At 47.9% G+C, this 12,949-nt stretch overlaps 1 protein-coding gene across 2 annotated transcripts in view; it reads left to right on the top strand.

Moving 5' to 3' along the window:
- Nucleotides 1-12,949, top strand: part of MRTFA (myocardin related transcription factor A) — an 81,674-nt gene that overhangs the window by 64,050 nt on the left and 4,675 nt on the right. For both annotated transcript variants that reach the window (XM_082310960.1, XM_082310961.1), the window contains exons 3-12: nt 570-625; nt 2,650-2,725; nt 3,398-3,559; nt 5,005-5,180; nt 5,643-5,798; nt 6,304-6,557; nt 6,914-7,085; nt 7,372-8,487; nt 9,652-9,840; nt 12,522-12,695. In XM_082310960.1, coding sequence (XP_082167086.1) covers nt 570-625; nt 2,650-2,725; nt 3,398-3,559; nt 5,005-5,180; nt 5,643-5,798; nt 6,304-6,557; nt 6,914-7,085; nt 7,372-8,487; nt 9,652-9,840; nt 12,522-12,695 — 2,531 coding nt within the window. The remainder of the gene's footprint in view (nt 1-569; nt 626-2,649; nt 2,726-3,397; nt 3,560-5,004; nt 5,181-5,642; nt 5,799-6,303; nt 6,558-6,913; nt 7,086-7,371; nt 8,488-9,651; nt 9,841-12,521; nt 12,696-12,949) is intronic.

Genomic DNA, 12,949 nt, shown 5'->3' with positions numbered 1-12,949 from the left:
GAGCAATATATATGTCCTGTGGACCTGCAGAGTTTGTACCCAGCCCTTGCATGTACACAAAACACAGGTGCAGATTAAGGGAAGACTTGCAGCTTCCTTTGACATTAAAAGGTAGTGAAGAGGATTTACAGTTCATTAGGATCCTCCTCCATCCTTCCAACCATTTAATGTATCTCTTCAATGTTTCAGTACCATTCCCTTACTTAAGGGTCCTGGATATTTTACTCCATGTTGAAGCTTGTAAAAGGCATTTGTTGGGGGGCTGTTTTTGACTCATGTTCTTGGACCCAATTTTGTGAACAGTGGTTAGTTCAACTAGAAGTGTAGGCCATATTACTTTCTTCAGTAGCCCACAAAAAGTCCAGATCAGCTCCTGCAGCTCCTGTGCTGTCAAATGGAGTATGTCAATTCACATCGCTTTATACCAGCTGGAGATCTGGTCCAGTGTGTTGAAAGATGCAGGAGGCAGTTGCTGCAGTGTATTTGTTAACTTAGTTGGCCTGAAGGGACGTGCAGTGAGAGAACTTCCATCATTCTAATTCATTCTCTAAATGTTTTTCTCTCAACAGCTCTGAAAAGTCCAGCTGCATTTCATGAACAAAGAAGGAGTCTGGAGCGGGCCAGGGTAAGATGCAATATGCACTTTAATGTTTTGGGGAAGTCAGGAGTAGTATGTCTTATGTTTTGGGCATTCTGTAGCTGTTAATGAGATGCAGAAGGAAATCATTCATATTCTGGATGTAATACAGCGCTATGCAGTCAGAGATGTATTGGATGGGGTGTCCTTTAGCTTGTATGTGGTGGTGGTTAACCCTCAGTGAACTAGTCGTGCCTAAACCACATTGAATGTGGTGCCTGGATTTCCCCTGGAGTCTTCTTTCTGGAAGTCACTGATACTCTTCTTCCCCACTGTCCATCATATACTTTAAATTTTTATTTTTATGGTGTCTGTTTTGCCCTTAAATGCTCCTATCGTGTGGAGCTCAGTTCCACCTTTGAGGAAGGTGTATGGTTTCTCTGTTACCTGCACGTGCACTTGTTTATCTAGGACATTAGAAATTGAAAATTTAGTAGAGAGGATCCCCCCAAAAATCTTGTAACACTGAAATCACACAGACTTCTGGCTCTATAGAAAGAGGAAGCCAGACGTCACACTTCATGGGGCACCTTTGCTAACTGGGGGGTTTCTTGATGATTTCTGTTCCTCAAAAGGCCTCTGGGGATAGTTTTTGTTCTGATTAGCCTACAGGGGACTAAAACCCCTTATGACTGCTGGGCTAAGTTTTGTTTTAAAAGTGAAAGCAACATAAGTGAAAAAACAACAGCTGTGATTAAAACCTGCAAGGGAGTGTTAGCACTTTAAACTCTGTGGAAGGATTGGTGATGGGTCTAGAGCACAAGTGTTATGAGGAGCGGCTGAGGGAACTGGGATTGTTAGCCTGGAGAAAAGGAGGCTGAGGGGAGACCTTATTGCTCTCTACAACTGCCTGAAAGGAGGTTGTAGCGAGGCAGGGGTCAGTGTCTTCTCCTAAAGTAACAAGTGAGAGGACAAGAGGAAACAGCCTCAAGCTGCACCAGGGGAGGTTTAGGTTGGATATTAGGAAAAACTTCTTCACTGAAAGGGCAGTCAGGCACTGGAACAGGCTGCCCAGGGAAGTGGTTGAGTCCCCATCCTGGGAGGTGTTTAAGAGACGGGTAGATGTGGTGCTTAGGGACAGGATTTAGTGGTGGACTTGGCAGTGCTAGGTTAATGGTTGGACTCGATGATCTTAAAGGTCTTTTCCAACCTAAACGATTCTATGATTGGAACAGTGGACTTTGCATTAAGCCTAGTGTCCCAAAGGCTTTTGCTGCTTCTCCTCTTTTTTCCTAAAACCTTCTTATTAAGTTAATATTTTGGTGTGGGCAATTGAGCAAGTATGGTGCAGTTTTCTGATTGACTTTAATATTTATTTTCTCTGAAGGCCCATTCTGATGGCCAGTACTTACCAGTCTGTTACGCACTGCTCCCAGATTTCCATCTGGCTGTGTAAAGGATAACATGCTCAGCCTGGACAGGGTCATTCTGTACATTGCTCTGTAGTGCATTCTCCAAAGACAGAGCTAAAGGCGGTCCTGGAAATTAAATGGGTCTTGTCATAGCATTTGGATTCTGCCCACCATGGGCATGCATGGGGTCTTTAGCTTAAAAAATAACATATCTTTAAACAAATAAAAGAGTATGCCCAAACCACAAGTCAGCCCTGAATGCCAGCAGTATATGAAAGTATTTGCTGTGAGCAATGGAACCAGTGCACCTATCTTTAATGTAAAAAGAAATGTCTTAAATTTCACCCTGACACAAGTTAGTGGTGTTGCATAAAAGGGGAAAAGAGGGCTTCAGCTCCTGAGGAAGTCCTTTCCGGTTTCTGTTCTGCAGGGCAGCAGTGCACTCATACTGAGGCGATGTATGGTAGAAGGTCACCTTTAGAATAAGCTCACTCTCTGGGTCCTCTGGGACAGAAGATATGCCCCTTCTCTGTTCTGTGTTTATTTAGCTCTCAGTAACAACTAAAGGTGGTTGTTTCTCTTGTTTGTGCTGTCCAAGATTACCTCACTCCTGCGTCTGATCAACTGAAATTGGTTCTCGCTTGTGTATTTTTGCTGCAGACAGAGGACTATCTGAAACGGAAAATCCGGTCCCGGCCAGAGAGATCAGAGCTGGTTAGAATGCACATTCTGGAAGGTATGACACGTGCTAAACAGGAAAACATCAACAATAAACTTTATCATAATTACTTATTTAACATCTTTCTATTTTGCCTCTGACCTCCAAGTCTGTCTTTCAGTTGGGAGCAGGCAGAAGATCATGCTTATTGCATGATTTCTTGGGAGGGATTCAACTCTGCTTGCATGGAGATTCTCCGAAGGATCTGTTATGTGAACTCAAAATTGTGCAGTTTTGTGTAGCTGAGCAACAATGAAATGGAATGCCTGTGGATTGCCCTTCTACTAAGGGAAGACACTGTAAAATATCCAAGAGGGAGCGAGGCAAATTTGATCTAATTAGTAAGCACCTCAGTTTCAGAGAGGGAGTACTATGCTGCTGCTGAGTACCACATCTTGGGACACAACTGAAAGGGAAAAGGTGAATGAGAATTGGGTGACATCAGTTTGAGAACAATCAATTTCTCCTATTCTGGAGTCACAAGGGCTACTGTAGTTATCTTTGTATCTTAAATATATGTAATATCTGTATTATCTTTATAGTGCATAGTTATCTATTGTTATCTGCAAGTATTTTTCTGTAGTTATCTACTGTTACCTTCAGTTACCTTTCTGAATAGAAGTAAAATACTGCTGAAGTGCATAGGTTGACCATTGCTGGATTGATGCCATTTTACTTTCCCCTGAACAGAGACCTCAGCTGAACCCTCCTTGCAGGCAAAGCAGCTGAAGCTAAAGAGAGCCAGACTGGCAGATGACCTGAATGAGAAGATAGCGCAGAGGCCAGGTCCCATGGAGCTGGTGGAGAAGAACATCTTGCCTGTGGAATCAAGCCTGAAGGAAGCCATTATTGGTAAGGCCAGAGGAGGATCTGTGTTGAGGGCATTTCCTGTAAGTGGCTGTGATTTCCGGTCAATTCACCTGCTTGTTTAAGGGAGTGCAATCCCATGGTTGGTCTTGTTTTCCTGTCTCGGAAACAAAACCGTTCAGCCCCGAGGATTCTGAAAAGCAGAACTCCCTCTGGCACAGATAGCACTACAGAGACATTAAATTATAAGGAGTACGGACATCCCAGCATAACGTGAAAGCAATTGAATGCCCTAAAGACTTGAAAGACTGTTGAAGATTGCATTCCTTAGATTCTCTCCTTAAAAATCCCTCTCGCGGTATAACATGTCAGCAGCCTTGGTCAGGGAGAACCCACTGGCTTACTCGGATCAGGGAGGAGACAGAATATAAACAGGTGTGATGAAACAAAAGCTGTCTGTGAACTTAAAAACTTCAGAGGATTCAACCCCTTTAAAAATAAACCAGAACAGATGTAAATCATGCCAGTGCCATTCCAAGGACTGAAAGGAATGCTGAGGAATAGCCTTCCCACTGCCTCAGCAGTGCTCTTTCCCGTCTCCCCAGACTGAGGAGTCTGTGTGCGTCTGTGGTTATTCATCCCCTCAAACATGCACAGCTACTTTAGAGACAAATGGGGTACAACTGTGAGCAAGACAGAATACTTTTAATGAAAAAGGAAAAGGACAGTGTTGTGGGGAGCCTGCCTTCACTATTGCACATGAAGTGGTTGAAGAAGAGAAAAAGTGACCTTGTGAACTGGTGCATTAGAGATGTGGCTTCCTTCTGACTTTGACACCTCTCTGGATTTCCATTGCTTTTATGTTAGGTGCAAATTACAGTATTTTCCTGCTTACCAGGATTAATTTGAGATAACGTAAACTAAAAAACATCAGTGCATTACAAACGTGCACTCAAATGAATTTATCTACTGAACATGTAGATAGGCAGAAATGCTAATAGCAGTCAGGGCCACCACTTAATTCATAGCCCTTGTTGCTTATAAGACTAGAGGACAATTTGGGATTCTGTCTTGAAGAAGGATTCTACCTTCTACCACATAGGATGAACACCAAAGAAACCACGGCTCAACCTTGCACCGTCTAACCTTCTTCTTTGGTGCCAAATGATAATCAAATAAGCCATGTCACAGATCTGGGTTTGGGCAGAGTGAAGTAGCTCTCTTTATACTTCCTGATCTTGTCTGGCTAAGAAGCAAGGGAAATGGTTCACCTCAGTCTGCATCATTTTATTGTACTAATAGCAGAGATGAATGTTAACACTTAAAACTGATCCAGTTTGGGCTCTGTTGTCTCATTTTTAGTTGGTGCTTTAAGCACAACTCAGACACAACTCTCTCCATGCCTTCGTTATCTTTGTGAAACATCTAGTGTCAAGTGAAATGATTTCTTATTCCACTTTAAAGACCACAGTTGATATTTGTGTTTCTAGTTGGACAGGTGAACTACCCAAAGGTTGCAGACAATTCCTCCTTTGATGAGGACAGCAGCGATGCCCTCTCCCCAGAACAGCCAGCCAGCCATGAGTCCCAGGGGTCTGTCCCATCGCCGATGGACTCCCGGATTTGTGAGCCTCTCCCTAGCACCACTGGCACATCACTAGCTCAGGTGAGAATGCAGTTGCCTCCTGCAGTGCCCTGGAGCTTCACAGCTACTGCTGATTTGTGGCAGAGGATCCTAAAAAGTGAGACCAAGGGATCCTTAAAAGGTATAATCTGTGAGATTTCACAAGGGGTCTTAGTTCTGTGTGGTGTTGGTGAAGTCCTCTGGTTATTCAGAAGCCCCCATAGTGGTGCCATGTGGGCAATCATTACTTGGTGATACAGCCTGTGTTGGTGTGTGACTGATTCTGGCAGACAAAGCTGGGAGATACAGTTGTGGGATTTTGATTCCTTTTCTGCCCTAAGAAGTTGTGCTGCTTCTCAGGGACAACTGAAGCAGTGGGTTAAAAGAGTCTTATTAATGACTTGAAACCTGTGCTGCTTCCCTGTAAGTGGATACTTCCTGCACTCTCTTAAACTGTTTCCCTCCTCATATGTGTATTCATTATGCCTTTTTCTGTCCCTGCAGGGTACATCCCAATTGCAGATTAGCACAGACTCCAGTGAAACACTTTTCCTACCTGAACAGCCACCCCCGCCTCTGCCACCTCCACCTCTTCTGCCTCCTAGTCTTACCAATGGAGCGGCTCTTACTGCTGCCAAGCCCCCACCAACACTCATTAAGGTACTATTTTAGCTGATTTCTTCATTGCTGTAGTCTGAAGAAAGATAAGATGGTTACCCTGAAGAAGGTTTGGAGTTGGAAGTATTGTGTTAACAGATGCAAAGGAAGGAAAGCTTATTTCTCACTAATGTCTTCCTCTGACACTAGTTGTAACGTATTTAATAGGTTTTCTGATCCATGATGTATTCACCTTCTGTAAAATGGGTCCTAAATGCAGAATGTTTGGAAACAACCAGCATTATCCATAATTAGAGTCAGTGAGTCTTCATTGGATGAGCAGGTGATGTGGTGTGCTCGGAAAGATGACCTGCATTATGGTGCAGCGTAAGCTGCTGCAGGTGCTGTGACTATACTGTTGCCTGAGTTAGAGAAGCAGGGAAAGACCCTGAGGTTGAATCTGGAGAATTTTGAAATGAAAATCCCAGTGTGCGTTCTGGTTTACATGGGGTGTTGTGCTATTTCAGTGTTTCCATTCTTATTTGCTTCCTCCCTTTCTTCTAAATAGCAAAGCCAGCCCAAGTCTGCTAGTGAGAAGTCTCAGCGCAGTAAAAAAGCCAAGGAGTTGAAGCCGAAAGTCAAGAAGCTTAAATATCATCAGTATATTCCCCCGGACCAAAAGCAGGACAAGGGAGCTCCTCCCATGGATTCATCCTATGCCAAAATACTGCAGCAGCAGCAGCTCTTTCTCCAGCTTCAGATCCTCAACCAGCAGCAGCAGCAGCACTACAACTATCAGACCATCCTGCCAGCTCCACCAAAGTATGGGTCCTAAATGGCAGGTCTCTCTTAGGAAGCACTTGCTTCCCCAGTACTGTTAACCAGAGACATGGTGTTCTGGATGTGAAGTGTGGCGGTTGGGGGTAATGTGCTCAATCTCATTAAGTTACAACGGGCCACAAAAAGGGCTGGTGTCAGATGAATCAGACAAAAGCAGCTGAAGTGAGTTGGTTGGCCATGTCAGGCACGTGAATATAGTTAAAGGCACTCGTGTGCTTTAATGTCTAGGGTGGCACTAGTGACCCAGATGTTTCTGAACACCTATGATTGTTGACACTGAGGGCCTCTGGTGCCTTTCTACCTTGGTTTTGATGTCTGTGTTTTTTCTTTCCCCGCAGGCCTCCAGGAGAGCAGCAGAGTGGTGCCAGTGCCCCTGCTGTACGCAATCTCTCTGCCACAGTCAGCAGCGCATCTTCAGTATCCTCTGGGTCCAGTGGGCTGATGCGACAAAACAGTAATGCTGCAGTGGGCAAGCCTGGCCCTCTCCCTGCCAACTTAGACGAGATGAAGGTAAATGTCCTGTGAAGCTGCACAGCCGTTTTTTTTGCCGTTGTCAGTGGAGAAGGCAGTACTGATGGGTGTTGCTGCCCCGGAGCAGGGCTGAGTTGGACTGACAGGAGTTAGTGATAGCAGCTGGCATTGCTACCTTGCAGCCTGTACCTGAGGTGCAGGTTTGTTGGCCTGCAGGAGGGTCAGCTTAGTCCTTTGCCCCATGGCTCTGGTAGCTGTTAATAGTTGTTCTGGTTAGAGTGTATGTTCTCTTAATGTTGCCCCCTTTTTTTTTTTCCCATATCAGGTAGCAGAACTGAAGCAAGAGCTGAAGTTGAGGGCCTTGCCTGTCTCGGGCACAAAGACAGACCTGATTGAGCGTCTCAGAGCTTACCAAGAACAGAACGGTGCAGCCGGCCAAACAACCTCTACTCCCAAGCCCAGCACAGCAGCCATCCTCCCAAAAGCTGCCGAAGTGGTGGTAGCCTTCCCAGCTGCCAGGCTGAGCACAGGGCCAGCCCTGGTCACCACTGGCATTGCACCAGCAGAAGTAGTTGTGGCCACAGTCACTGGTGGCGGTGTGATGAAGTTTGGCAGCACAGGCTCAACTCCTCCTGTTTCTCCAACTCCTTCTGAGCGCTCGCAGATGAGCACGGGGGATGAGAACTCGGCCACCGGAGACACCTTTGGAGAGATGGTGACTTCACCCCTGACCCAGCTCACCTTGCAGGCGTCTCCAGTGCAGTTCCTGGTGAAAGAAGAAAGCTCCAAGTCTGCCTCCTGCAGCGTAAATGCAGCACCCAGGTCAGAGCGGTGCAGCACTGGTAACAGCAGAGATGCAGAAGTTAGGGACAAAGACCAGATGCTGCAGGAGAAGGACAAGCAGATCGAGGAACTCACCCGCATGCTGAAGCAGAAGCAGCAGCTGGTTGAGATGCTTAGACTACAGCTAGAGCAGGAGAAGCGCTCTCAGCAGTCACTACCGGCCCCAGCGGCTGCAGGAGAAGGAACAGCCCTTGCCTCCAACCCAGTAGCATTTGGCGCCCAGGTCAAGAGTGAAAACGGTTTCCTGAGTTGCCAGTCTGCAAAGCAATCCAGTGGCCAAACAGACCAATTCAGCCCTGCACCAACCGCTAGCCAAATGGACACTTCGAATCCAAGCCCAGTGCCAAAGAAAGCCGTGATGGTGAAGCAGGAGGTGCCAGCCGCGGAAGCAGAGCCGCCGTGCCAGTCCCACAGCCCGCGGCTTTTCCTTGGCCAGCAAGGGAGCCCTCTGAGTGACCTCATCAAGGGCGCCCCTCCCCCCACCCTCATCACCGACTCCACAGGGACCCACATCGTCCTCACCGTGACCAAGCAGAGCGCCGAGAGGCAGGGCCTCTCGCCCCACGGGAAGGCAGGGAGTAGCTGCCCGGCCTTGCAGGTAGGCAAGGGTTAGATCACATCGCTGCTGCAGGCAGCTGGGTTCCTCTTTGCCTCTTCCCACTCCTATGTTTCAGGTTACCATAGCATGACTTAACGCGGTAGAAATTCAACGCAGTAAATACTAAAATGGCTGAGTTGCTTGCTACGATGGCTGGTAGTTCATGGCTTTGTAAAACAGAGCAGCGTAAGCAGATCTTCAGCGAAAAGACCAGGATTGGACCATGCACTGTGTACAGCAATGCATGATTGACTGTGTGCATCACAGGTTGTTCGGTGTTCTTCCAAACACATGGTTCTGCCTATTGTCAGGCAGGATCTCAGGCTTGGAGGACAAGGGTTTGCTGCTACATATCACTACTTTTTGGAAGAACAACTATGCCTGTGGTATTAAAAAAAGCAGGGTGTATTTCACCTCTCGTCCTTTATTAGAGATATTGTAGTTGGAGTCATAGATACATCACCTTGTCTACCAAGAGCTGAAATCAGACCCTGGGAGCAGACTTTTTGTTTTTCAACTGCTCTTTGTTTTAATGCTTGTCAGTATTTCAGCGTTAACAGAGTCTTTCATCAGAGATGATCTGCTATTCCCCTGTTGGTATGAGCTCAGCACTTAACAGAAGTGTTCCGAGTGTTTCTTCCAGGAAGGGATAAATATGTCCACGTTTTATGGCATAAGTCAAACCCCAGCATCTTCCATGGCATCAGAGAAGATTCTCATTCTCTGCTGCCCCATTTCTTGCACCTTCTGCAGAGCAAGTGGCAGTGTCTGCCATCAGGGGCAGGCACTGAGCAGGCTGCATTTGCTGCGTAGCAGGTGAGATGCAAGTCAGCTGTCTTAAATATCAGTGTCCAGTGTCACCCTTGATACCCCAGGATATCCCAGCCACTGCTCCAGAAGGGCACAGGTCTTGTGTCAGGTCTGCCAGCCCTTGAAGGATGTCATGGATAGCCCAGGGATTTAGAGTGGTACTGCCTCCTCTTTTAGGACTCTGAATCCCACCCCAATCTGATTTCTCTGCTTGGTGAAACGGAACGATAGACTGAATTTCCCAAAGAATGAAGAGTGGGGAAAACCAAACTTCATAAATCCTTTAAGAAATACAAGCCTTGCTCCATGTTGTGTCTGGGGAATAGCTTCTCATTGATACCCTTTTCTTTCCAGAGAGTACAATCATCGCCCGCTAAAACTTCCAGCCAACCGCCGTGTCAGCTACCTGCAAGCACCCCTCAGCAGCCCACGCAGCAGCAGAAGCAGCAGCCCACGCAGCAGCAGAAGCAGCAGCAGCCCCTGCAGCAGCAGCAGCCCCTGCAGCAGCAGCAGCCCCGAGGACTAAACCAATCTGTCAGAAAGGTAGCTTGCTGCCTGCTCGCTTTTCTTCCTTGCTTTTCTTTGCTTGCTGACGGGGTTTGTAGCAGCAGTGGGAAGGGGAGACACACACACAATCCTGAAGAAGAAGGGGTGCTTGGCTGTCGTGGTTTAACCCCAGCCGGCAACTAAGCCCCACGCAGCTGCTCGCTCACTCTCCCCCAGTGGGATGGGGGAGAGAATTGGAAGAGTAAAAGTGAGAATACTCGTGGGTGGAGATAAAGACAGTTTAACAGGTAAAGCAAAAGCCGTGCACGCAAGCAAAGCAAAACAAGGAATTCATTCACTGCTTCCATTGGCAGGCAGGTGTTCAGCCATCTCCAGGAAAGCAGGGCTCCATCACATGTAACAGTTACTTGGGAAGACAAACGCCATCATTCCCAACATCCCCCCCTTCTTCTTCTTCCCCCAGCTTTATATACTGAGCATGACGTCATACGGTATGGAATAGCCCTTTGGCCAGTCTGGGTCAGCTGTCCTGGCTGTGCCCCCTCCCAGCTTCTTGTGCACCGGGCAGAGCAGGGGAAGCCGAAAAGTTCCTGACTAGTGTAAGCACTACTTAGCAACAACTAAAACATCAGTGTGTTATCATCAACACTATTCTCAGACTAAATCCAAAACACGGCACTATACCAGCTACTAAGAAGAAAATTAACTCTATCCCAGCTGAAACCAGGACACTGGCGTAGCCTCGCCATTCCCCTGCCTCCTGCCGAACTCTAGCTGTGATGGAGAGCCCATTGGGCATGAAGTTTCAGGAGCACTAGGTGTCCATGAGGTCTTCCCCTATGGGCAGGCTTGGAAGCGATGTGGAGGCTTTACAGCAAAGAGCTCTGAGCTAAACCCTGATGGTTCACTAGCTTCTGCCTTTGGTTCCACATCTGGGCAGAATACCAGCTGGTGTTTTAAACAGGCATTATCTATCAATTAAAAACGATGAGAGGCCAGAGTGGGCAGCCTTGGTTCATAGTGGTGTCCCTGATTCTTGAACGAGTGCTGCTGAACTGAAAAGGTGGCTACTGCACAGAGAGAGGGTGGTGCAGGCAGTAAGTCTGCTACTGAAGGTGGCGTGTGAGCTCTGAGGGCCAAAAGGATGTGTGTGACCTTTTACTCTCTGGTACTGATGAACATGCTGTGATTTCTGTTCCTGTGCCTTGAGCATACCTGGTAATCACCTCTTTGCAAAGTGCAGTGCAGCTTCAGGAAAGAGAGCACCTCTGGCTTTACCCCTTCTCCAGGTGACGGCTGTAAAGAGGCTCTTCTGTGCATCTCCTCCCTTTCTAGCCCACATCAGGGATGACTTAGCTCTCTCTCTCTAACATGTAATTAAGATAAGATACAGAAAGATTGTGAAGGGTTTTTAGAGCTTGGAGGATCACTTCTGAGTCAGATGCTGCCAAGGATATGAAGACAGGAGTCATTTCTAGTGTAGGCAGAGTGAGATACCACTTTGCAAAGGGTCAGTGCCTTCATTTGCTTTGAGACCTTTCAGGAAATGCAGAAGGTAAACGAAGGCACCTTTTCCCTCAGACTCGTGTAGCTCGTGTGCTGTGGAGGCATCTCTAGTGACTTTCCTAATCCTTTTGCCTCCCTGTAGGGTCAGAAGCCAGGTCTACAGGTGGTCACGGGGCAGCTGCCCCACACCATATTGCCTTTCTCAGCACCTCCAAACCTGTAGCCCTTCTTCCCCAACCATTTCCAGAAACAGTCCCTGAAAATTGGTGCTCCTGCCAAAGCCGGCCCACCCAGTGTGTCAAAAAAGGTACCCTCCCACCACATCCCGGTGGCCTGTGCCACAACGCCAGCTTCCAGCCCCTCTCAGGAAGAGAGCAGACCCCAGAGCAGCTCTGCTGGCTGGGGCCTGGGGTCGTTCCTCTACCTGCAGGTCATGGAACAGACGAACGGCTTTCCAGGGAAAACAGGATGGGGAAGAGCACCAACATGTACAAGTGTTGGAACTGGCGTTGAGCTACTGCCCAGGGATCACTGCTCCAGGGGAGCAAGCTTCAGTGTGGATCATGCATAGCTGCTGTAGAAGCAAGGACCGGATCCACGTTTCAACTTTTCTTATGGGCAGTTGTGTGCTGATTCATCTGGTAAAGCTGAGTCACCAGCACCACTTCCTGCAACACTTGGGGTTTCCTTTGGAGGTCTCTGGTGCTGTTGAGTGCTCTGGTGCTCTCCGCCCACCATCAGGCTGTGAAACCTGCTGCTAGTGAAGCTTGACTGTCTTCCCAAAGCAGGCACTGCAGAGGGAGGTGGCTAAAAGATAGGTCCTGGATATATTGTGCAGAGTAGGCTGAACGCAGCAGGGAAGTGCCCTCTCTCTCTTTCCAAAGTGCTAGAGGAATCCCCCACTTGGGCAGATGATGCTCTCCCCATCCAGGAGCAGCCCGGTGGCGGTTTGTGGCATGGTTGCTTTAGTGTTAGAAAATTCAGCAAAAGATTTCCAGCTGTGGGTTGGAGGGGAAATCTGTCTTCCTCCCCTGCAGCCAGGGCATAGTGCACAGAGTACACAGAAGAAGCCAGGCTGCTGGGCGCAGAGCAGTGCAGACCTCTGTGCAGCACTTACCAAGAGAGGGGGTGATGGTCTCTCAAAGCAGCTGTGAGACAGGAGTTGATGTGGGCTTTCCCCTGATCGCTCCTCCTGCCTTTGTTCTAAACAGCCCTCATCGCAGCCCGGCTCTCCTGCTGCCCCTTCCCCATCCCAGATGGACCTGGAGCAGCAACAGCACACGTCGCTTTTTGGAAGTCCTCCACCTCCTCTCCCTGTTCCTTCGGTCCCAATGAAAGAGCCACCAGGCTATGAAGAGGCCATGAAGCAACAGCCAAAGGCCCAGGTGAGAGCAGTTCTTCTCCCTGGTTTCCTTGGGGAGCAGGTGAAAAGTTGCCATTGTAAATCTGCTTAGATTCCTGATCGGGGCCAGTAATAGAGAATGGAGACACAATGTCCCTTTCTAACTGTGCCTTCCTAGCTGAATTCCTTCGGAGGGTTTGGGGCAGACCCTAAACCACAGGTAGAGATCCCAAACCACTCACTGCCGGGTGAGTGTTAGTACAGCAGTTGCTGACTATATCTTCCCATCCAGTAACA

Source organism: Platalea leucorodia (genome assembly GCF_965183815.1).
Source record: "Platalea leucorodia genome assembly, chromosome: 4".
In the NCBI taxonomy this organism is placed as follows: domain Eukaryota; kingdom Metazoa; phylum Chordata; class Aves; order Pelecaniformes; family Threskiornithidae; genus Platalea; species Platalea leucorodia.
The sequence above is the reverse complement of the archived record's forward strand: the minus strand, read 5'-3'. Positions and strand labels throughout refer to the sequence as shown.